At 41.4% G+C, this 26,339-nt stretch overlaps 2 protein-coding genes across 2 annotated transcripts in view; both read left to right on the top strand.

The window, feature by feature from the left end:
• The window catches only part of LOC119426789 (E3 SUMO-protein ligase PIAS1), a 96,524-nt gene extending 86,629 nt beyond the window's left edge, over positions 1-9,895 (top strand). Inside the window, exons 8-12 of the mRNA XM_037694373.1 lie at positions 3,448-3,584; positions 3,918-4,161; positions 4,673-4,812; positions 7,226-7,266; positions 9,231-9,895. Of these exons, the coding sequence (XP_037550301.1) occupies positions 3,448-3,584; positions 3,918-4,161; positions 4,673-4,812; positions 7,226-7,266; positions 9,231-9,587 (919 nt within the window). The 3' untranslated portion in view covers positions 9,588-9,895. The remainder of the gene's footprint in view (positions 1-3,447; positions 3,585-3,917; positions 4,162-4,672; positions 4,813-7,225; positions 7,267-9,230) is intronic.
• An 11,413-nt stretch (positions 9,896-21,308) lies between these two features.
• Positions 21,309-22,295, top strand: LOC119424026 (relaxin-3 receptor 1). Its single transcript, XM_037691487.1, has one exon. The coding sequence runs from the start codon at positions 21,309-21,311 to the stop codon at positions 22,293-22,295; it is 987 nt and encodes a 328-aa protein (XP_037547415.1).
• The last annotated feature ends 4,044 nt before the right edge of the window (positions 22,296-26,339 follow it).

Genomic DNA, 26,339 nt, shown 5'->3' on the forward strand with positions numbered 1-26,339 from the left:
GATGGATGGATGGATGGATGGATGGATGGATGGATGGATGGATGGATGGATGCAGAGCCCTGTAAAGAGAGAGTTGCGACACTCTTTGAACTCGCCGATACGCGGTCACGTGGTTCATGCAGCTCCCCATAGTTCCAAACAGTTCATCGCTGTCAGTCAGTTTGAGCGGCTGCTGGCGCAACATAACACAAAAATCGACTTTTCTTACTTTACCTGACGTCTTTCAGTAATTATTGAGCAGTAACGAACTGATTACTTAACTGATTACTGATTATTTCACAGACTATGCATTTTATCAAAGCATTTTTAGAAGCAGCTGATACATTTATCATTAAATTTTAGAAGGAAACGAGACTGCAAACACATATTTGTTAGAAAAATAATGTATATGCAATACAATGATCAATATAGCCATGTCAGTGTTTTATAACGTTAAAAAAAGATCAGAGTAACACCTGTTATAAAGCTGTTTCTGATGTTCGCTGCATGAGAATGCTCCACCTTGTCCTCCATGCCTGTAGTTCAGATCTGCTCCATCTTACCTCAGAACATCTGGATGAATTATTGATTTCTATAGAAGATATTAATTCAACCTTTATTTAAACAGGTTCGTCCCATTGAGCCTTGAGGACTCATTTACAAGAGAGACTGAATATAATTGTTGTATTTGTCATTTTTTATGGCAACCAAGTACCTGATAACTGAGTTGATTGTGCTTGTAGCCTGACAACTATTGTAAAACTGTAATTCATTGATTAAAATGTTAATTTAAATGAAACTGTTTCTAGTTAAAATCACAACAGATGACAAAATAAGTGTTAACTGTGCAAAAATAAATTTCCAAACAATTTATTATAAAATATGTAAAATGTAAAGCAAGCTTTAATAAAGTACTTTTACTACTATTTATACTGTTTATTAATGACATCATCTCAAGTCAGCAGGAGCACCATCATCATCATCACAACAAAACAAAGTGAGAGCTGTAAATTTAATCTGCACAAACATTTTCAATCAGGGCTCAAAATGTTTAACTGTCAAAGAAATGTGCAAGAAAATAAACTAATGTCACTCTACAGGCACATTTAGAGAGAGGACAGTTCACAGAGACACAGTGAGGACGTGTGAGACAGAAGGAGGTTCAACCAGTTGTTCATGGACCAGAACCAGATGAGAAGAACAGCAGAACTTCCACTGCATGTTGATCCACTGACCAGTGATCTGACCAGTGATCACATATGTTGTTCTAAATTAAACTTTGGTACGAACAATGTTAAATAAGACATGTCATATTTTTATTGAACAATAATCTTCATTCTAACAGTGACGTTGTAATTTCAGAGACTGAGGAAGAAACAGAAATGAGGCAAGTGAGATGAGGGACAGATGAAAATGTGTCCTCAGAGGACGGGGACATGTCAGGATCTGATGATCCAGGATCAACAGGGCCAGGATGGATCAACAGGACCAGGAGGATGAATCAACAGGACCAGGAGGATGGATCAACAGGCAGTCAGGAACAGAGATGAACAACCTGAGGAACAATTAGAACACAAAAACATACATAAGCAGGACAGAAGAAACTCACAGACAAGAAAATTAACTCAGTCCTGTGAAGAAAAATGTTAATGGAAAATAAATTGACATATTTTTACAAAAGATCAGATGAAGACAACTGGCATGAAGAATAACTTCCAGCTCCATCTCAATGTACCTGTGATAGTTTAATAAGTGTTTTGTTGCTGTCCTACAGTTTATTGATGCTGATTTATTCTTGTAATAATTCTTATTTATTGTTCTGTCTTGAAAGAGTCTCATCTCAACTTGACCCATGATTACCAAACACTAAACTAATAATATAAAACTAATGTAATTTAACAGTCCTGCAGTAAATACCAACTTTGTGAAGGTTATGGTGTTAAAGTAATTTTATTCAAACATCTTGATTCAGCTGTTATTGATTAATAGAAGACAGAAAATGAGATCTTGTACCTTTGTGATACTTTGAATGCAACATTCAGTTCATGAAGTCATTCTCCTCTGGTTTACCTGGAAAACATGAAAACATTGACTCATCTCCACAATCACGTTTTTCTTTAATGATAATGTCACAATTTATGCTGCAGTCTTTGACAAATGATCTATAACTTTAACTAAATTACGTAAGTCTTGTTGTCATGTTGTCATCATTCTTTGTTAAATCAGGTCTCTCTTGTAAATGAGTCCTCGAGGCTCAATGGGATTTACCTGTAGAAATAAAGGTTGAATGAATCTCAGGAAAAAAAGGCCAAATATTTTCTAGTTGAGTTCAGTAACTGGAATTACCATAAATTTAAAAAAGACCATCTTTCAAAATTTAATCAGTAATAGATATTTTAAAACGCTGAATTAGAAATAGACCCGTTTAAACCGTCATGTTGCAGAGCAGCTGCAGTTAAAACACAACTAGCAATTTAACATGTTTCATTAACTAAAACTGGCGACATGAAGTATTAATGTTGATAAACTGTGGTACAGAACAGTCAGATAACGCTTCACAATGGCAAAAAAGTGTCGTATTTGCATCAACTTACCGGGAAAACACGGAGAATGTACTACGTTCAATGCTGAACCCGCTGCTGTTTGGAACTCTTTGCCGCTTCATGACCCACGTGACTTCCGCATTCCATTCTTTCTATGGGAGTCTATGGGAGTGTCGCAACTCTCTCTTTACAGGGCTCTGGATGGATGGAGGGAGGGAGGGAGGGAGGGAGGGAGGGAGGGAGGGAGGGTGGTAGGGAAATCACCTTTTCCATATGCATCAGCTTTTCATATCCTTCAGACATTTAAACTGCACCACTGTCATACATGACCAGTAACTGTAAATTTACATTTTTTTCATTAAAAATGTAAATTTACATTTTTTCATTAAAAATGTAAATTTACATTTTTTATTTAAAAATGTCTCCTAAATCAACAGAAGTCTGGAAAGTTTGGTCTGGAAAAGACTGAATTGAGTCTGACTTCTTATGAAAAATCCTTAAAACAGAGACAAACAAGGTCGATATAAACATTTGGTATAGTAGAAATAATTGTACATAGAGCATATTGTTGGGGGCGGCTGTGGTTGAGTGGTTAGAGCAGTCATCCTCCAATGGGAGAGTTGGTGGTTCGATTCCACAAGCAGTCACATGCTCAAGTGTCCCTGGGCAAGACAATGAACCTCTCACTGCCGCTGATGTGTGTCCCATCAGTGTATGAATGTGATAAAGCTCTTGGTTATTCTTTGTAGAGATCTAGTAGAGTGTATGAATGGGTAAATGAGGCACAGATTGTAAACAGCTTTGAGTATCTTGATAAGATAGAAAAGCTCCATATAAGTACAGTCCATTTACCATGGTTCCACTGTTTGTTTTAATAATACCTGTTTGTGTGTCTTTGTGTGTGTGTGTGTGTGTGTTTTCTCAGGCTTTTTGTGGAGATCCTCAACAGCTGCATGGATTGTGATGAGATCCAGTTTAAAGAGGATGGCAGCTGGGCCCCCATGAGGTCTAAGAAGGAAGTGCAGGAAGTCTCTTCAGCATCTTATAACAACGGCCTGGATGGTGAGTGATGGGGGGGGGGGGCAGATTTTGTGTCAAAAGTCGGTTGGAAGGCTGAAAACAGTACAATTAGGAAATAAAATGGGTATTTTATTTGTTGTTGTTGTTTTTTTTTTGTTTTTTTTTCCTCAGTCAGTTCTTATTTGGTAAAGCATAAATCAAACTGCCTGTAAATTTACAGTTTCTACAGTAACCCAAACGTTGACTCGTTTTGGACGAGGACGAATGTGTTTCTGAGCCTTTAAAGACTCGCAGCTTTCTGTTCTGTTTTGTTTTCTTTACTTTGGCGCCCTTGAGAGTCATAAACCAAACTGAGGCATTAGTGCTGCTCTGCAGGATCCTGTCGGACATCTGAAGGCTCGGCTCAGAGGAGCTCCTCCTCCTCCTCCTGCCACGGCGACAGCAGCAATGGCAAGAAAGTGGAAGTGATCGACTTGACGCTAGACAGCTCCTCAGACGACGAAGGGCCGGAGTCTCCTGCTCCGCTGCAGCCTCCTCCGCAGCCTCCACCACTGCCGCCTCCCATCAAAAGAGCGTGTCCCTCTTTGTCCCCAACCTCGCCTCCCATCATTAACAAAGGGTGAGACGACACCAGAATCATTTGTTTACCTTCTCATATCTGTGTTGCACCTGAACTCACAAAGTGTCTTTTAAAACTGGTTCTATATGACCAAGAAATGTTTGATGACGAGGGACTTTTCACAGGAAGAGTTCTGATCGCTCCATCCTGCTGCACGTTGGCATGCAGGGTTAAAGTTCAGTGAGTCTTAAAAAAGTGAATTTAAATATCTAACAAACCTTTTGGGTTCATAAAAGATGATTTGGTTTTTAATTCACAAACAAGTTTGACTGAAGAGGTGTCCTGAAACTCATCCGGACTCAGTGCACCTGAAAGCATCTGCTGCTTCATTCGACTAATGACTCGATGTTGCTGAACAGACCTTCGTGTTTCAGGCTCATTGGGGGTGTGTGTGTGTGTGTGTGTGTGTGTGTGTGTGGGGGGGGGTGACTTTCAGAACAGTTAAGTAAAAGCCTGATCATAAATTAATGAATTTCTCATCATCTCCATTCTCCTTTCTGTGTTTCTGCAGTGTATTGAACCTGCACCACCAGGCCTCGCCTGTGAGCCACACCCCCAGCATACCCGCGATGGACACCAGCTACATCCCTCCTGTCCCCCCACTCATCCAGGACTACAGACCCTACTACCACACCCCCAATGACCTGTCAGGTAATAACACAGCTCGTATTTATTGGGGATTACTCAAACGAGTTTCTTCATTTTTTAAATATTGAACTGTGTGTTGGAATTCTAAAGTCCAAAGTTAGATTAATAAGTTAGATTGAAATGACACAAATTGTTAAATCGTGTCATTTGGACAATTTTCTTTTTGGGAGAAACATTGTCAGCTTGTCCAGAGGACATGATTTAAACTTTTTTGTATTTATTTACCTACATGATTGAGCTTACAAACCTAGATTGAGATTATTAGATAGAAACTGCGCAACACTCAAAAGCCTCAAAATTGCTTTTTGTTGACCATAATGTCCGGACTACAGAGCGCACACTAAATGAAAATATAAAAAAACAAGAACAATTTTGTACAAGTATAAGCCGCTCTTGTCTATAAGCCACGGGTGTTCACGTTGTAACATGAGATATTTACACAGAAAGACTTTTTCAACTTTTAATTAAATACGTACCAGTAACACACAAATACGTTCAGTAATTGTTTTTTTCTGAACAATGCTTTTAACATGGCTGGTTAAAATAAATGAATAAATACAGTAGCTTACCAGGAAAAGTCACTGATCGCCTTGTTCATCTTTGTCCTGTGCACTAAAACCACTAAAGTCATCTTTGTCAGTGTCAGAGTTGAACAGCCTCAGAAAAACTTGATCACACACGTTCTCAGTCTCATTCACTGTCGGGGAAAAATACAGTAGCCTACCAGGAAGTCATTGGTCGCCATTTTTTTCCTTCTACTGCAAACTTGTGCTTTGTGGAGCAAAAGCTGCTCTGCGCCATCCCCATATTCCCCTTCCCGTTTCATTGTTTCGACTGTGACCTGGTCAGATTTTTTTAGGGATGGGGCCTATCCGATCCAGTATCCGTATCGGGCTCCTTTACCAGCATAATTTACGTATCAGATTTTCCGATCCAATCTGCTGATATTTCCGATCCATGCATGTCTGTGGTTGCGCTGCACATTGGCTTCAAACTATGGAATGGATTTCCTGAACGGCGGCGCATCTCATGAACCCAGAATAATAAAACCCGCCTCACATTCAGGAAATCCATTTCATAGTTTACAGCCAGCTACAACGTGAGGACTGAGTTTTCAACACTGTGGCTAACAGCTTGTTAGCCACAGTGTTGAAAACTTTTCATCTAAACATGTCCGCTGTGTAGAAGTATTTAACACTAGAAACACCACAAAACAAGACAGCAACGTGCAATGTCTGCAGAGCCATAGCACCACATTAAACCATGGTAAAGTTAGTTTTACGATGGACATTCGAGCTCCATGGCTTCAGCAGTCTGTAATTTTCGTTCAGTCCAGAGAAGGCAGTCTGATTTCGGTCAGCCGCGCTCAGTCTGTCCGTGTCGGAGGAGAGGCAGACTGAGCGCGGCTGACCGAGCTCAGACTGCTTGCTTTGGATTTAACAAGAAGAAGACATCACTGAAACCACAGAGCTCAAATGTTTACAGAGAAGCTGCTAAACTTCATCATAATTAATGACCAACCACTATCAGTTGTAGAAAATGAAGGATTTCACAGCTTGATGCAGCCAAGATATAGTTCACCCTCCAGGAGATATTTATCAGTACAACAGTAGACAATCATAAAAAAAACATATGATTTGAAAATTACAAGAAAATCATATATATGAAACAAAAACTGCTCCATTATAAAGTGATGTAAAATACTAAAAACAGGAACATGTCTGTTGGTTTATGCCATGAACTTAGCAGATCTTTAAAGCCATTTAATATTTTGTTTTATTTAATTCATTTATTCATTCATTTAAAAGAAACAAAACAAATCCATCAAAAAGACAACACTGAATGAAAAGAGTGCAAAAAGAAGAAAAATCTTATATCTGCCCCTTATTTAAAAAATATAAAACAACTTTAAACAATCACTTAAATTAATCACTTTAATATCCACTTTAAAGCTAAGAATAAAAAGAAACATGTTTTGTGTTAGAAGAATTTAATTCTAACTTTAAAACTTATCCAACATTAATAAAACTTACCTCAAGTTGCCTTTTTGGACATACATGCATATATTTGTACAAATTGTACTTGAGCGGAGATTATTACAGCTTCATATAAAATCAACGATGATCATGATATCGGAACTGGATCGGAATCGACCGATATTTAGATTTAGTTATCAGAATCGGATCGGAAGTAAAAAAAATGTGGATCGTGCATCCCTAATTTTTTTTAACCTTCATTTATACAGACATACTCATTGAGTCACAAGGATCCACCCCCCAAGAGAGATGTGTATTGGGCAGCTATGTGAGCATGCGGGTGTGAAGAGGCTAAATGTTTTTGGTGGCATGAAGCTCGTTAGCATGTTTCATATTGACATCCTTTGTTTCATTCACCAATAATTCTGCTTCTTTTCCAGAGTTGAATTTCTTCTCTTTTCTTCAAGGAGACAATCATCAGGTATGTTCACTGATGTGTGTTATTTAGAAGATTTTGTCCCGAAAGGCGAAATTTATTAACAAATTTTTTCTCTGTAGTAATTAGACAAATAATATTTTTTAAAAATCGTCTTGCTAAGATAACTAATTAAAAATAAATATTTTATGGTGGAATTTTTCTTTAAAGTCCTTCGAGGACACAGTGCTCCTTTTTTTTTTTTTTTTCTTGTGGGTTTTAGTTTCTTTGAGCTATTTAAGGAGTCGTGAGAGCAAAACCTTTGACAAATGAAAGTTGTCCAGTGTGAGAGACGACCTCTCATTTAGCCTAAGTGGTACAACATCCAGCTGCTGAGGATACGACATGTGTGCGTCAGGGATTTGTGCTGCCTGTCTGATAACGTGAGGTTAGAGGGAATTTCAAGGAGAACTGAGTTTTTAAAGATTCAACATTTTCTGAGTCTGTTCTGACGCTGGTCAGTCTGCACTGGAGCTTTATACTGGAATAGCTAACGTGGCATTGTGTGCTTGAAAACATGAAGCAGGACTCGGAATGAGCATCAGCGCACATCTGCAGACTTAACACTTACTCGCCTTCTCAGCTCAAAGCGTCCCTCAGTGTCCAGCTCAGAGACATTTAGGCCTTTTGACCAAACTGTTCCACAATATGGCTGCAAAGACAAGCTCCTCTTTAAGCTGCCTCACCAACTGAGCTGCCCGTCACAGTGGGAATTTACACAGATGATGCTGAAATTTCAACGCCAAAAGAGGAACGACATAACTTTGAGCAAGACGCATAAAATATTTGTCGGTCATCTCCTAATGGAAATATTGCGGTGGCGAGTCACACAGACTGTCATCATCACACCGTCAAGGAACCGTGTCAGCTTGTCCTCCCATAGTCATGAGAAAAAGACTACTGTCTGTCTGGTCTACTAGTTTGTACATAATATTTATTTTATAGGGTTGTGGGGGTATTTTGGCCCAGTCTTCCTGACGGTGTTGTTTCAGGTCATTAAAGTTTGCAGATGTTGTTTCTGCTCAGCTCTCCTGACGTCCCACCGCAGCATGTCATGTGGAGGTGCGGGCTTTGAACCGTTGTAACAACCTGATTCTTTTCTTTTTCAGCTGTTCTGTTGCTGTTGTGTTTGGGAGTATTGGTCAGATCCATGGTGCAGTTTAAGACACATGACCTCACAAGTGAAACGAAAGTCCTTCAGTAAACAGAGAAGCTCGTGGTCTAGTCAAAGACTGCAAGATGTCCAGGACTTATTGCTGCAGAACAAGTCCAAATCGGCATCTCTACACCGCCGTGCTCGAAAGCTGCTGTTTGCCAAACATGGATTCTTAAATAATGAACGCCTTTTCTTTATTCAGATGCAGCTTTACAAACCTGAGTCGTAGTGATTATGTTTCCTTGCAGCACATCCAAACCGTTTGTTCAGTCTTTTTCTAACTGTGCTGTCATGAACTTTAACATTTCACCTGCTAAATGAGACCTGTAGTCTGCAGTGGAGCTCTTAGGTTTTGGTCTTTTCTCTGAACATTGCACAGTCTGATTTTGGGGTGAATTTGCAGAAACGTCGACCGTTGTCCAATGTTTTACACCTTTAAATAATGTTGCACTTTGTTGGATGGATGGACTTCTAACAGTTTGGAAATGACCATGTAGCTCTTCCCAGATCGATGCACAGCAACAGTTGTTTATCTGAGGTCATTGCTGATGTCTTTTCTGCTTGGCATTGTGTTAACACACCTGTGTTCTCCAGAGGAGCACACTGACAATCCACCTGGTTTTACAGAGGCATTCACACAAATGATCAGTTAATCAAGCGCATCTAATTCAGGAGCGCCCGGTGTCTTTTGCTTGTAAATGCAGTGAAAGCAGCAAGGGTGGACTTAAGTTTTCACAGTTTTATCATTTTGACCTCTTTACTCAGCCAGTCAGGAGCCATCCCATTTATCTCCCTTTTCTTTCTCATTCTGCAGCATTACAACATGGTAATGGCAGCAGCAGCAGCTGCCTCGACGTCAGATGAGCATGAGTTGCTTCTCAACCGCTTCTTGCCCTACAGCACCTCCTCCTCCGCCTCCCAGCTGTTCCTCGACCAGTCGGGAACCCCCTCGGCCACATCGCTGACCGTGCCGACCAACGGAGTGAGCAACTCGGGCAGCAGCTTGGTGTCGTCCAGCGGCCTCCGTGACACTCATCCCACCCACTTGTCTTCGCACGTGGTCTCACACTCCTCACACACACACCCTGGGGTGGTGGCCAGCAGGAGCAGCGCTGAAGCGGCGGTGGCAGCTATTTACGGCGGGATACCTGACGTCATATCGTTGGACTGACCCGAGGCGAGTCGAAGCTCTCTGGGCTCGGCTTAAACGCAGTAACAAACCCAATCATAGACAGACAGCAGGGTGAGGCTTTGATCCAGAAACTAGACTGGCCCCAACTCGTCAAACTCCGCACGTTTGTGGAGGCGGAATGAGAACGCCTCGAGATGAGCACTAACTAAATGAGTGGGTGACTTCGCTTTAAAAGGGACAGCTGTGGACGTTCTGCTGACCTCGGATCAGACAAGTGTCCTGCCTGTGAAGTCCACGTGACTTCTTTACTCCTACCAACTCTGCACAAACAGCAAAGATGCTACCTGAACACAAGGTCGGAAGTTGTTTTTTTTAAGCGAAAACAAGGAGTGGCACCGTGTACAGAGAACAAAATCTATTTTCTTCTTTTACTTTTGTACGTTTGAAACATTTTCAGTCTGGTGAGCTGCTTCAAATCGCTGTTTCTACAAGGACTGAATAGGGTTTATTTTCTCCTCTCACAAAAGCTCAAACAAACGCCAGTTGCCATGTTTTCCTCCTTTTCTTCTCTCTGGTCCATTTTCATCTCTCCAGCATCAACTTCAGTTCTCTCTCTTGTTCTGAATCATCACGCAATGTTCAACAACACGAACTTCTCAGTTTACCGTTTAATCTGCGCTGGTAATTTTATTGCGCTTCTAAGTTATGTATGATATTTAAGCAGGTGTATATGCATTCCCTTTGACCTTCAGGTTGATGCAGTGGTGAGTGTGCAGTCAGAAGAACAACCATTTTGTTTCATTTTCACTCCTTGTAAAAACTGCCGTCATACAGCATTTATGAAATGAAACTATTTATATTTACCATTTTAGAGTTTTACATGGAAGAGTTTTTTTTTTTTTGCACAAAGCCAAAAAATAGGTACCGTACGTATGAAAGTGATCACAATAATCAGAATGCAGTTGCAGCCGTGTGCTGGTGCTTTCAGTCGAGTGTCCACGTCTTCAGGTTCAGCCTGTTCCTCCGTGTCGTGTCTTCTCTGTCGACTGTTAAAATAATTTACGAGCTGTCTGCGGCAGCGTCGGGCCTTTTTAAAGACACGTGCGTCCGCAGCGTGTGAGCAAAATAAACTAGTGCCTGTCGGAGCACGTGCTTCTGAGAAGCTTCAGATTATTGTCCCAAATTAACCTGACCTCTGCCCCAGACCTTCTAACCTGTGGCTGGGGGTCGTTCTCATCAAGGGAGGTCTTTTCGAAAAGGATAGCAGCAGAAATAATTATTTAAAGAAACCTCTCTGGAACTAAGAAACTCTCTACGAGATCCTTCACCGTTGTCCGCTGAAGACACAGTTTATGAATGTATTGTGCAAGTTGTAGACAGGACAGACTTTCCGTTTGTTCTTCTACATCCTGTGCACCTGGTGCCCTCCTGTCTTGCTCACGTCAGCCCGTCTCTCCTCCACTTCCTTCGAATCCTTGAAACTTTGTCAATGTCCGCCACCATCAGCGTCTCCTCGACATTCTGCTACCAGACGCCAGAGACGGGCAGCGCTCTTGAAAGCCTAATTATCGAAGCGACTATGATTTAATCCCATTTGACACTCGCTCACATCACCTCACATCCCCCGTCCTCTTCCTCGACAACTAACCCGGAGATGACACAGATTGAACCCCTCCTCTCCCACCCGCCCTCTGCTTCTTGAGTTTTTAAGCAAGAAAAGGAGGGAGGGTTTCTGTTCTCCTCGTGGGAACAAAATCCAGTCTCTTGGACTGAATCCATCATCTGCTGGAACAAGTTTATGTGCATTTCATGTGTTGTGCAGTATTCGTTTTTATTTTCATATTTTTTACGGATTGTTCGAAGGCTGAGAGGCAGTGTGAGTCACTGTCGTGAAAAGATTTTATTTAACACGCGTTGAATAATTATTTCCCAGCAGAATGTGGTGTTTTGTAGCGATTCACTAGAAAAATGTGACCGTGTATTTTCTGGGGGAGTGCACACCGGTAATCCTTTCTCATACGGGCACAGAGCACATGCTTAATTAATACGTGCAGGATTTGTAAATTAATCATCTTGAGAAGGAAAAGTAAGCAGCGCTGATTCTTATAGAAATATAATCTTTCATCAAGTGTTGATAGGTTGAGATCATTTAGAAAATGGTATATGGACTGTACTTATACAGTAGTCCCTCGTTTATCGCAGAGGTTCCGTACCCTGAAGCCCCGCGTAAACCACGAAGTAGAGATACAGTAGTCCAAGTTCAAGTACCGTAAACTTTATTAGAAACACTTCCCACACTCTTGCAATATTATAAACTCTTAAACCTACGTCATTTTAACAACATATGTTGCTAAATTTTACTTACAGCTCTGCAGAGCAGCAACAGCTCTGGTTCTGGTCCAACTCTATTCTGACTCGGTTCGTTTCTGAAGACGATCCTGCAACAATGAAACTCACAATCAGTCCTCTAAACTCTTAAACCTACTAATTTGAACAACATACAGTACTTGCAGGAGCTACAAAATTTTACTTACAAGGCTCTGCAGAACAGGAGCGGCTCAGTTCCGTCCGACCCGATAGATGAAAAAAGTCCCAGTGCTGCTTGACTGAAGCCCACCGCTGCTGCTCCAGGAGCAAGGCTGCCCAGGATTTAATCCACCACCTCTGGCCCGGTCCGAACCAGCACTTAGCAACCAGAACCAGGCTGAAGCTTGTAGCTGTCTTTTCCCTGCAGCTCCCAGGATTCGGGTCACACTGACTGATTCTGGATCAGCTGCAGCTACTCAGCAGTGAAGATACGACGTGAAGGATGAGTTCAGCTTCAGAATTATTTGTGACTTTCCTGCCAGTTCTGTGAGATTATTATCATTACTTTTGATTTTGCTGCAAAACTTTCCCTCCGTTTGCAGAAAGCAGCGGTTGGAAGCAGTGTTGACTTCTGGGAAGTGAACTGATGGCTTCTGGGTAACGTGGTTCTTTAGACTGGGAAAACAGTAAAGCTTAATGAAAGAAAACTACATAATGGCGGCGTTTTTAAAATTTTTTGATTATGTACAGTACTGTACTTAAACTGCGATAGAGCGAGTCTGCGAAAAACGAACTGCAAAGTAGCGAGGGACTACTGTATACCATGTTTCTGACCAACCAGGCTACTCAAAGCACTTTACAGCTCATTTACCTGTCCACACATTCACACAGCGCTCGACTGCAGCTCTACAAAGCTAATCTGAATAAATCACTCTACAGCAGGAGTGGGCAATATTTTTTTTACCAGTGGGCCAAAATAAAAGCAATCGAAGGGTCGCATAGAGAAATAGTAAATAGATTTGCTTTAAGACTGATAATCTGGAACAATTTTTTTAGGCTTTATCTAGGCTACAATCTTTAATTGTAAACTGGCTCTTGAGACAATATGTTTGTTAGCTTAAATGTGTAAAAAAAACCACCATATACTTGCTTTTTGGGGTTTTTAATGTCCAATCTAGTTCTGGAAACACGACAACTTCAAGAAAAAGTGTTTGGCCTTTCTTAATCCAAATGTTTTTAAAGTAATTGTCCAAGATGTTTAATTTAGATTTTATGTTTCATTGATAAAATGCAGGTTTTCATCTGTTTTCTTTTCAATTGAGAATATTGAGGGCCAAAGAGAGATTGTCCAAGGGCCACTTTAGGCCCTCGGGGCATATATTGCCCACGTCTGCTCTACAGGGTGTAATCAGTGCTTTAGAGCCATAGCCTCCACATTTCCAGGTTGTTTACTGGGAAATTTGAAATTCAGCTTCTTTAAACTTATAGTAACATGCCCTTAAGCTGTGTAGATAAAGAAAAATGGTGCACATTCATGATTTGATTGATCTTTGATTTTAAGTTGAACTGACTTTTACCCATTCTGTGGTAAACTTCTGGGCTTTAGAGCCTCTTCATGCTCTATTCAGCATCAATAAAACTATATTAGCAGGGTTCAAAAAGCACTCGTGCTGTTAACTGTGACCTAAATAGTTATTTGCAGCAGATTGAGATTAACAGCTTTGTGCAGTGGTTTACCAGGCAGATCATAAAAAAAGAGTTAGAATTGGCTTTTTGGTTGTTGTTTTTACAAAGATAACCATCCATTCATTCATCCATTATCTTTTTGCCAGTCCATCACAGGGACACACAGAGACAAACGAGACAAACAACCATTCACTCTCTCACTCACACCTAAGGACAATTTAGAGTTGCCAGTCAGTCTAACATGCATGTTTTTGGTCTGTGGGAGGAAACCAGAGTACCCGGAGAAAACTCACGCTTGCACGGAGAGAACATGCAAACTCCACCCAGAAAGGGGACTGGGATTTGAACCAGCAACCTTCTTGCTGAGAGGCAGCAGCTCTATCAGTTGCGCCACCGTGCTGCCCTACAAAGATAACATGCTACTAAATTTAATTTAATACCCTTACACTAGAATAAAACTTAGTATTAAGTTCTTGAAGAATGCACGTCACCCGCCACATTCATGCCAGATGTTTTATAGTAAGATGACGAGAAACAACAGAGTTGTACAACCCCTGGTTAATTTATGACATCACCACTCTTAAAGGTTGTTCTTTCACATGTTTAACGTTGCAATATAAAAAAAACATGTCACAAACTGTTATAATGTTCAAAGTTCCAACCTTCTGCTATTAAGAAATAATAATGAAAACCAAAGTATACTGTGTTTTTCGGACTATAAGGTGCACTGAGCGAAACACGTTCATTTTGACTGATTTTTGAGCGCCATGTACCTAGGCCTGTCATGATAAACAATAAATTAATTAATCGCATGATAAATGAAAATTATCAACCTCATTTTCATTTATCCGCTTTATCTTTTCTTCATGTCTCTTTCTACTGAAGACACTTGATGACAAAAGGCTCAACTCCAGTGCTCTTCACTGACCCCTCCCTTTCTCTTTTCTCTTTAAAATCTGTTTTAACTGTCCAGAATTGCGTTTTTGGATCGTTAAAAGCAGCTAAGCTGAGAAGCTAAGCTATAAGCTAAGCTAACAGGCCGACCTCTGGAAAAAACCTTCGTCTTGTCAAAGCTCCAAAAATTTATGGTCGAAACCCGTGCCTTTGTGTAAAAAGTTGTTTTTCTCTGCAAAATGAAGCTGAGAACTTGTTTACTGATTTTATTTTTTTTTATTAAAAGCTTTGTGTGACATGCTATTCTAAAGAGCTCAAACCACATAGAGTGTCCGCCATTTTGAGAACCGAAGAGAGACAGCCCATGTCACGTCAAGGGGCCTCCCTCCCATTTTTCTTAAAGAGACTACTCACTCCCTCACTATCCATCCTTCGGTTCAAACATTCTTATACTGCCATCCGGTGGTCAAAAAAAGTACTACACTCAAAACAAGTTAATCAACATTTCTTCTTAAATTTGACAATAATTACTAATTATTGTCAAATTCCAAACAATATTATCGTTTATCACAATAATTTCTGAGACAATCGCCCAGCAAATGTTCTTATCGTGACAGGCCTACATGTACCACATAAAATTGGTTCAAGGTCAGTAAGCACAACCAGAATGAATACATAAGGTGCACCGGATTATAAGGCTCGCTGTCGATTTTTGAGAAAATTAAAGGATTTTAAGTGTGTCTTATAGTCCGAAAAATACAGTAATAGTTTAAGTACTTAGATCAGTAGAGGAGAAAAATGTGGACTCGTGAGTAAAGCAGTGCCCCATTAGTACTTGTTGCACCACGTCTGGCTTTTCTACCAGCTTGGACTCTCTAAAGGAGTACACCGGACTGATGGACAAATGATAGATTTCATCAGTCTCACTCCAGCTGTCTCTTATTGCTGTTCCCAGATCAGCTGTTAGAGACCTTTTTTTATTTTTTTATTTATTTCCACCATAGATTTCCAACTGGACTGAGATATGGACTGTTTCCAGACTATGACATAGACATTATATGACTTGAAGATTTTTATTTTAGATGAATTCTTACAGTTCTGTGACAGACATTGACTCCCCTTTTCTGCCCACTTCTTTCTGTTTTGAGGACATTTTGCTTTAAATTTACCATCGTTAGTGTCTTCCCTGGTCGACCAGTACACTTCTCTTTTACTACCTTCCTATTTTGTTTGTACTTGGTCCCAATCTAAGAGCCAGCTGAGTGGGAACAACGTACTTTGCAACACTTTGTGATCATTTACCTTCTTGAAGAAGTTTCATAATCTTCTCTTTTGTTTTGAGCTATGGTTCACATCAATCCTCGTCATGCAGCAGCTCTCCAAATTGAGCACTCTTTTTATTTAATACTGAAGATTAACACTTTTAATCTGCTGCTGGTCTTTACAAATTACAGCGATTCCATAATATCGTCCTCAAATTTCAGTGACGCCATACTTATCCTCTACTGTATTATAAAAGCAATAGTGTCTGAATACAGAGCTTATATTTCTTTTTGGTCGTTTCCTCGTGCCAAAGGGTTGGAATTTAGAAACAAAAGATAGTTTTGTGTCACCATCTATTTTTATACAAACTTCAACAATTGAAAGAGCATTCTCCAAGAGTGGTGAGTCCATATTTTTGCCAAGGGTTGTAGCTGTTTGGTCTACCTCTATAAAAATAATGTTATTCATTATGTCATGCCATATATCACACTCACATAATCTGTTATGAATAACTCTCAGCTACTACCACATCTGTAGCTCAATATGTGTAAAATAACGAAGTCATGGTCCTGTTTGTGTTGGCTAGTGTTGATCGTCTCTAAAGGTTATTCAGCTGTAGATGCACATGCAATGATTGCTTTCTGGAAGTTTCATTACAATCTGTCCAGTGGTTCATGAGATATTTTACTAACAGAAGAAAAACAAACAGTTAATGCTGATTTGTTTTTTAGGCTAAGATGTTTCAAAGTGAATAGCACCTGGATTATGTGTTGTGAACCAACCTCAGCTCTAAAGTTGAGCACAATATCTGTAAAATGGACTGAATCACGACAATTTTTTTGTGTTTCTGGGTCAGATGGCTGCGGCAGCCATATTTAATTAAAATCCATCCCGTAGTTCCCGAGACATTTTGCTGACAGACACGGGAGTAAGTGCGCCTTGGCGTTTTGGTGGCGGGCGATCATATAAGTACGTTTTAAATGAGCTCAAAGGAAGACGCAGCGTCCTCGACGCTCTGCGGCATCAGTTCCTGGTGCCTCTGAAGGTTTCTGCCAGGTGGGTTTCATCTCCACGAGACGGTCGCATTTAATTCATCGAGCTTCTGTCCTGACGCAGCTGAACCACTGATGAACCACGAGAGCAAAACACAGAAACGTGACTCCCCCTCGTCCTCCCCTCCTGCTGGGTGATTACTGATAGATGTGCGGACGTTGTGTTTTATTAGTTAATTTTTTTAAGTTAGGTTCTTTATAAGCTGCTCCTCTTTTCAAATCATCTTCAACGAAAGGGAAACGTGTGTATATCATGTTGTATGAAAACAACAAGTTCAGACTCAAACGTGCGTGTTTGATGTCGGTGTGTATGCTTTTATGTGTGTGTGTGTGAGTGTGTGTGTGGCACCTCGAGCGAGAGAATAAAATAATTTATATATTTTTTAGAAAAACAGAAGCTGTAGTATTATTTAAAATAAAAACATGACTGTGGCCAATAAAGAGACTCACACGGGGAAGGTGAAGAAGACGGAGTCCACATCTGCACTCACTGCCTTATTCACAGGATCTGCTTCACAGCTTCAAAATAAAATTTTAAAAAAAGTTTTCAAGAAGGGGGGGAAGAGAAGACGGTGTACAGTGAACCCATGTCAGTTTGTACAAATATACCAAGTGGAAAAAAAAATATTTATTACCTGCATTGGAAGAAATTGTTTACTTATTGAATGTTACTTGTTTATGTAGAAAAGTAGATGTAATAAAATGCATTCTGCCACTTCTCTGCGTCGTTCCTTTTACATAAAGAACCTTCACTACTGCTCTGTTCACGCTTTCCTGGAGCGAAGAGGGGAATTGGAAGTACCCTCCGTCTGTCCATATTGTAAGATGCATAACTTGAAAAATACCATAAGCAAGGTGCTAACTTTCATTTTGGTGTGTGGCTGCAGCTAGGTGTAAGAAAGGTCCCGTTTGAACATTGGGTTGCCACTTCAAAGTCCAAGATGGCTCCTGTCCAGAAAGGATTCACAGCGCTTCACTTATTTCACATTTTGTGTTACAGCCTTGTTCCATATTGTATTAAATTAACGTCTCTTCAAAATTCTGCACACAATATCCCGTTATGTGGAAAATAGAAAACTAAGAAATCACATTTACTCAATCCATGCTTAAATATGTTGATCCACCTTTTTGAATATGATGCCACAGGTTTTGTCCCATTCTTCTTTGCAGTACTTCTCAAGCTCCATCAGGTTGGATGGGAGAAGTCTGTGCAGCCATGTTCAGACATCTCCAGAGATGTTCGATCAGATTCAAGTTTGGACTCTGGCTTGGCCACTCCAGGACCTTCACAGGGTGGTCCTGAAACCATGAGCTTTGGGTCGTCCTGCTGAAAAATGAATCATCCCTCCAGTCTCAGGTCTCTTGCAGACTCTAACAGGTTTTCTTCCAGAATGGTCCTGTATTTGGCCCCATCCATCTTCCCATCAATTCTGACCATCTTCCCTGTCCCTGATGACGAAAAGCAGGCCCAAACCATGATGCTGCCACCACCATGTTTGACAGTGGGGATGATGTGTTCAGGGTGATGAGCTGTGTTGCTTTTACGACAAACATATCGTTTTGCATTGTGGCCAAACAGTTGGATTTTGGTTTCATGTGACCAGAGCACCTTCTTCCACATGTTTGGTGTCTCCCAGGTGCTTGTGACAAACTTTAAACAACACTTTTTATGGAGATCTTTGAGAAATGGCTTTCTTCTTGCCACTCTTCCATAAAGGCCAGATTTGTGCAGTGTACAACTGATTGTTGTCCTATGGACAGACTCTCCCACCTCAGCTGTAGGTCTCTGCAGTTCATCCAGAGTGATCATGGGCCTCTTGGCTGCATCTCTGATCAGTCTTCTCCTTGTTCCAGGTGAAAGTTTAGAGGGACGGCCGGGTCTTGGTAGATTTGCAGTGGTCTGATACTCCTTCCATTTCAATATGATTGCTTGCACAGTGCTCCTTGGGATGTTTAAAGCTCGGGAAATCTTTTTGAATCCAAATCCGTCTTTAAACTTCTCCACAACAGTATCTTGGACCTGCCTGGTGTGTTCCTTGGTCTTCATGATGCTCTCTGCTCTTTGAACAGAACCCTGAGACTATCACAGAGCAGGTGCATTTATACAGAGACTTGATTACACACAGGTGGATTCTATTTATCATCGTCAGTCATTTGGGACAACATTGGATCATTCATAGATCCTCACTGAACTTCTGGAGTGAGTTTGCTGCTCTGAAAGTAAAGGGGGCCAATAATATTGCACGCCCCACTTTTCAGTTTTTTATTTGTTAAAAAAAGTTTGACACATCCAATAAATTTCATTCCACTTCATGATTGTTTCCCACTTGTTGTTGATTCTTCACAAAAAATGAAAAATTTATATCTTTATGTTTGAAGCCTGAAATGTGGCAAAAGGTTGAAAAGTTCAAGGGGGCCGAATCCTTTTGCAAGGCACTGTAGTGCCAAGTCGAAACTGAAGTTGTCTCGGGGCACAACAACGTCCCCCATAGCTTGATGCTGCATTGTTTAAACCAGAACCCCCAATTGAGGAAATTCTGCTTTCTAGTTTTATATTGTTCTAGTTTCCTCAAATAGTTAGCGTGACCAAATATTAATCTGATAGTGAAGACCACCATTGGCCACCCCCTGGTTCCGCCATTGTACCTATGGTGGACAATATTGCTCCCTCCATTCAACTGCATCTGACAAGCCAAAAAAAAATAAAAAACTACCTCTCTTCTCATGAACACTGTAACTCTTAACCACTTGAATATATTGCACCCAAAACATTCAGGTTTACTTGAATTCTTGTTTGGAAAAACTTTCTGATTTTACCTCTTCAGGGGTCTCCACAGCGAGTCTTCCTCCACCTCACTCTGTCCTCTGCATCCTCTGGCCTCTCTCCATCTGCCTCCGTGTCCTCTCTAACTGCATCCATGTATCTCCTCTTTGTCTTTTTCCTAGCAGCTGCATTTCTAACATCCTTCTTCAGAAAACCACTCCTCTCGAACTCTAAATATTCACTATATAAATCCCTCAGTAATGAGGGACATCGGCATCCCACTTGTTTACTCTGTTCAAACTTTTTGATCATTTTCACGCCCCAATGAAATTAAAAAACAGAAAATCAAGAATGTATTTTTCCTTACACAACAATGGGGTGTTGTACAAACGAGTCAAGGAAACCCCATCTCCTTCGGGTCGCTGCAGCTCAGACACTTCACAGTAACAACATGATTCAAAGTTTATACGAGTCACAGAAAATTGGACTTCACACGTCTGAACTGGTATGTTTACATCTTTCATGGTTTTCACACAATCACACTTTATTTTTATGGTGTTTTCCACAGAATCACCAACCTGCCAGTTGTCATAAACTTCTGAGATGTTGGAACCTGCACAGAATGCTGAAAAGTTCTTAACGTCAACAGCTTGGTACAAATACATCCAAGCAGAGGTCATTTGTCTTATTTCACTGCTGCAGGACTTCATTTCAGTCTGTTTCTGTCTGTCTTGCTGTTGGGGAGTGGCAGACAGTCCTTTGGTTGCCATGGTGACCCAAATAAACCAGAAGATTCACACAGGCCCACTGTAAGGTACACATTTTATTTCACCGGACAAATCCCTGAGATCACAGGTCTATTTTACGAGGGAGGCTGGAAGCCTAGTGGATGTTAACTGGAAGATGGGGTGCAGGGAAAACCCACGCAAACATGAGGAGAACATGCAAACTCCACACAAAAAGACCCCCAGGTCCAAACTGGGGACTGAACCCAAGACATTCTTGCTGTGTGAGGCAGCAGTGATAAACCACTGATGCACTGAGTCGTGCTGACTGATTTGAACCTGCAGTGGAAAACTCGGGTACTAACGAGGGCTGCGTTCCTCGTCTGCAGCTGCGCAGGTTGCAGAACTTCCAAATGGAATGCGGCCCTCATTAAAACACTCGAGCTCCTTCAAGTCAAACTGCTGTTTTTAAAAAAAAGCAGCCTATGGTCTTGGTTCTCGTCACGTCTGATACGTCAAGTTTATATCGTATGAGGTTAGAGTTCTGGGGTGTAGTTATTGTCACAGTTCAGAATGTTTTCAGAAAAGTCTGGAAATTAAAGGAGTTCCTGCAGTTTGTGGCGTTTTGAAGCATCACCCCTAACTGAACACTGGGTGGCAGCAGTGAGTCGCTTTTATACATCGACACAACTTCATCCTGTTTGGAGACAAAAAGTCCGTCATCTTGTTCATCTGCAGCCTGAGTCTTTGTGGCTTCACGCATCTCTCACGTGACAGGAGCTTTTTAACCTTTAGATTTATGTGTTATTGGTGAAAACGATTATTTGTTGACATGTTTGATAGAGGTGCGCTCTTTTGCGCACAGAACTGTTGAACCATCTGCTCGCACCCTAAACAGCTTCATCGCACACGCGCACACACGCCAGTGCTGAGTGAATGAGCGCAGAGGGTGGAGCGCGTCTGTCAGCAGTGATGCTGGATGCTGGAGAGGAGAGGAGGCGCAGCCGGAGGAGAAGAAGTCGAGGTGTGTTCACCTTGGACTGAAACGCCCCGGGCTGCAGCTGGCACCATGAGCTCAGACAACGACAGCTTTTACTCCAACAGGTCTCTGACGGAGCTGGACCTCTTCAGCAACCTGGAGGACATCGACGTGTCTGCAGACGGGAGCCCGATCCTCCGGCTCCTCATCTGCCTCGTCTACTCCGCGGTGTGCGCCGCGGGGCTGATGGGCAACCTGCTGGTCCTCTTCTTCATCAGAGTCAAGCAGGAGAGGAGGAAGTCGAGGGTGAACTTTTTCGTGCTCAACCTGGCCGTGACGGACCTGCAGTTCGTGCTCACGCTGCCCTTCTGGGCCGTGGACACCGCGCTGGACTTCAGCTGGCCCTTTGGAGACGCCATGTGTAAGATCATCCTGTCGGTCACCGTCATGAACATGTACGCCAGCGTCTTCTTCCTCACCGCCATGAGCGTGACCCGCTACTGGTCTCTGGCCAGCGCGCTGAAGACCACAACCGCGCACAAGTCCTGCTCCGCCAAATGGACGTGCGCAATTATCTGGACGCTGGCGACCCTGGCCACCGCGCCGACTTCCATTTTCTCCACAGTCAGCAACGTAACGGGGGAAAAACTGTGTTTGCTGAGGTTTCCGGGCGGTCAGTACTGGCTGGCGGTGTACCACATCCAGAAAATAGTCGTGGGCTTCGTGGTGCCCATGTCCATCGTGTCCACCAGCTACTTCATGCTGCTGCGCTTCATCCACAAACGGAGCATGAAAACCAGCAACCCCAAACGGAGATCCCAGGTCACCAAGTCCATCACGGTCATCATGCTGTCCTTCTTCCTCTGCTGGATGCCGAACCACGCCATCACCCTGTGGAGCGTGCTGGTCAAACTCAACGTCGCCAACTGGGACAGAGCGTACTACATCGTGCACACGTACGTGTTCCCGCTGACCGTGTGCCTGGCGCACACCAACAGCTGCATGAACCCCATCATTTACTGTCTCACGAGGAGGGAGTTCAGGGACAAGCTGCGAGGTCTGATCCGCAGAGGATAAGAGGGACTTTGGGTTTGTTTGCTTGTTAACGAGGCGCGTAATGGGAAGGCAAACCGTAACCAAGACGCACCGGATGCGCCCTGCGGAGAGGAACTCATCGTCACGCTTCTCTTCCTTAAAGTCTCCTGTTTGTGACTCTGCCTGTTTCTATGACAAGCTCAGTCCAGCTCGTGCGTTAAATGTTTATAAAAATGACTCCATGTGTGACGCGTTCAGTCCAGAGGCCGTGCGTAAAAAGCGCATCAGTTATCAGCTCGTGCGTTTTTGATCAAACGTGGCCAAACGCTTTTTTTTTTTTTTTTTTCATGAAGTTCTGACTGAAAGAGCATTTATGGAAACTATGAGCTCATAAACTGATCAAATAATGTGAGGCGAGTTGTCCAGTCCTGCAGTTTGGTACAAGAGATGGACAAATGTGAGAATTATAAATGTAAAAAAATAAAAACGTTTGGGTGAATAAAATAACCTCACATTGTCACGTGGGTCAGTCAAAACACTGTTTAAAGTTTTCAACGTGTAATTTGGGTGAATGACATGATAGAAGTCATCTTTCAAATATCATCTCTTGTTGATTGACAGGTCAAGGATTAAATGCAGCCTCACGTGACACCACATCTGTTCAAACTGGCTGAGCTCCAGCTGCAGCTTTGTGCTGGTTAAAGCTGACTAGCAGTGGCGGCCATCTTGATTTGAATTGACATTCAATGAAAGCTTTCTGAAGACTTAAATAAATGACACATAGTTCTTCTTGGAATATTTTGCTAACAGACAATCGGGTTTGACTCCAACAGTTAATGTCATCGTTTTAGGCAAATATTTTGTGCAATGGGCCGCACTTTGAGCACGTGATGTGAATGACTCTCAGCTACAACCACAACAAATGTAACCACATTATCTGCAGTGCTGACTGGATTGTAGCCATTGTTGTATTTTCCATGATCAGATTGCTGTGGCAGCCATCTTGATTTGGTTTGGCTCCAAATGTTAATCAGATGAAAATCCAGTGAGCACTAATTGAGAGTTTTAACAAAATCTTTCTTTATAGTTTATTAGATATTTTACTAACAGACAGTCTTCAATACATTAATATCAGAAGTTTAAACCCAAACCTTTAGTGCTCAGAACATAGATGGAGGATCAGCCGCAGTGACTACCACCAACTTGTAGGTGAGAATCTGTAAAAGTGACTAAGCTATGGGCATTTTTGTGTGTTATCAGTTGGCTTTGGCGGCCATCTTGAATTAGGTTGCCTCCAAAGGTCATTGAGTTATACATCTAGTGATTACTTTCTGACAGTTTAATAAAAACTCTGAAGTAGGTATTTAGATACGACAAACACAACAGAAACATTATCGTTTGGCTTTTGGAGGTGAGCGATGCTGAAGTAAAACAGCTGCAGGGTGTCCTCCATCAGCATCACGTGGTCAAACCAGACTTTATAATGGGCACACACACACACACGCACACACACACACACACACACACACACACACACACACACACACACACACCCTTTCTGCATAGGTCTGACAGCTGCATGTGTCATCTGAACTCAAGCTGCACGCTCTTATCCAGATTGTGTTTAATTGTCTGACAGATTGGAAATGAACTGTAGCTGTTAGCTGAGCTGAATGTAAAGTGGCTAAAGAGTTAGAAAAAGATCACTTATCCATTTGAAGGTTGACTGTTCGTACAGTTTACTCATTACCCCGACTGACAGCTCTTAAATTATCTACTGACAAGAGGATATTGTTTCTCAGAACTTATAAACACAAAGAGTTGCTATTTAACACATTTGAAGTAAACTCTGAAGATTGTCTTCCACACTTGTTTATAACTATTTAGCGTATAATTAACGTGGTAAATTAGTTGCTTAATTTGATCTCAATAGCATAATGTTTAAAAATATTCACAACGCCTTATTTTAAGCCATGATTCAAGACATACAGGTTTTATTTTATTTGTATTATTATAGTGGATGAGTTTCAGCACAAAATAGTCAAAGTTAGAAACTGAATAAAGTACACAAACACCAAGTCAAATAATGACGTCGTCACTAATACAGTAATAAAATGCATGAAAAGAAAGATGGTTTATACTCAACGGCTCAAATTACTGATCTGAAAAATAATTTGTGTGAAAATAAAGGAAAAAATACAGAACTGACGCATAATCTGCAGCTCTTCAGTAAAAATGTAATTAATATGTTGTTCAAACACAATCAGCACTCAAAGGGTCATAAATAAAGTTTTGCTCATACAAATGCTCCCTGCACTCGTCTTCATAGGTGTTCATGTGAGGTTTTATATTTGGGTCTATGAAGGCTTTGAGGGTTTTCTTTGATCAAAAATATGCTTTTCTTGCACTTTCAGACCTTCTACGGTCTACCTGACCATTTCAGACAAATGTTTTGTTCTTTATTCCCATATTTTTGTGACATCAACCTCGAATCATTCCAGCACAAAAAAACAAAAACCAACACACCAAGTCAAGGTGTGGATGAGTGTTGAGTCTGTACAAAACAAACAAATACATTATAAAATGTCTGTTTTGGCACCTACTAATTAACACACTGTCACAAAGACAAAACTAATTTCTTCAGATGAATCTGTGAAAAAGGACAAAAGTCAGTTTTTTATAACTCACTTCTGTTTTCCACCATCTAGATGACTCACAAGGAGATACACAGCAAACACTTGGTTTGGTTGTAACATGCTCCTAAACTGTGACAAACTGGGCAATAATAATTGAAATGCAGCTGATTTGACGTCAAAGTCCTTTTTATTAAACAAATGTTAGACTGAGACACACCTTTACTATAAAGTTGCACAAACAAATACTTGTGTTTAGGTGTTAATCTTGTTAAATTCTTGTTAAAGTCCTCCCGTGAACGCTCCCACGGCCGCCCTTTGGCAACCAATCGATTTTTGGCACAACACTGGCCCACATTTCCAGGTTGTCAACGGTGACGTGTAGTAGATGTGACGCATTTATGGATTTTTCCACTTTATTAGACAAATTTGGACTGATGCGACGTATAATAATAATAATAATAATAATAATAATAATAAAGTGCTATGTGTTGTTATCATTGTATGTTCCCATACAAAGACGAAATTGGTTCTCTGCATTTAACCCATCGCATCTGGGATACACCCAGGTGGAGCAGTGGGCAGCTATGTAAGTGCCCAGGGAGCAATTTGGGATTAGGTGTCCTGCTCAGAGGCACCACGACATGTGCGATGACCAGGGATCGAGCCCAGGACCTTCAGGTCCCGAGTCGGCTGCCCTGCCTCTACACCATCACAGCCCCAAATTAATATAGGGCGGTGCAACGTGTATGATGGAAAATACGGTAAGTGGACATGCATAATATACAAGTCTCACAAAAACAAGAAAACAGCCCTGTGATAAGAATCACACCAGTTGATCCAAAATGCTGCTGCCAGAGTCTTAACTGGAGTTAGTGGGAGAGATCATATCTCTCCAGTTTTAGTTTCTCTCCATTGGCTCCCTGTCAAGTCCAGAATTGAATTCAAAATCTTGCTTCTAACCTACAAAGCTCTCAACAACCTAGCTCCATCTTATATTACAGATCTTATTGTTCCATATTTTCCTAACAGAGCACTTCGCTCTCAGACTGCAGGTTTACTTGTGGTTCCTAGAATTTACAAAAACAGAATGGGAGGCAGATCTTTCAGTTATCAGGCTCCTCTCTTGTGGAACCAACTTCCAATCTCTGTCCATGAGGCTGACACATTGTCCAGTTTTAAAATTAGGCTTAGGACTTTCCTTTTTGATAAATCCTATAGTTAGGATCGGCTTGGGTTTCCTGAGCTGTCCCTTAGTTATGCTGCTATAGGCTTAGACTGCTGGAGGACAAACTGACCACAATTTTCACTCTGCTACTGTCTTTACTTACTCTGCTCAACCTGTTTTGTATTTGTTATTATTTTTTATATCCTTAACGTTTTTTTTTTTTTTGTCTTTCAGATACACCTGGACCTATACCTGGACCTGGACCTATACCTGGACCTGGACCTA

Source organism: Nematolebias whitei, chromosome 2 (assembly GCF_014905685.2).
Source record: "Nematolebias whitei isolate Nwh7 chromosome 2, NemWhi1, whole genome shotgun sequence".
NCBI lineage: Eukaryota > Metazoa > Chordata > Actinopteri > Cyprinodontiformes > Rivulidae > Nematolebias > Nematolebias whitei.

What these genes read in the sequence shown, in the direction of transcription:
- LOC119424026 (XM_037691487.1), top strand. Translation starts at nt 21,309, where the DNA reads ATGAGCTCAGACAACGACAGCTTTTACTCCAACAGGTCTCTGACGGAG.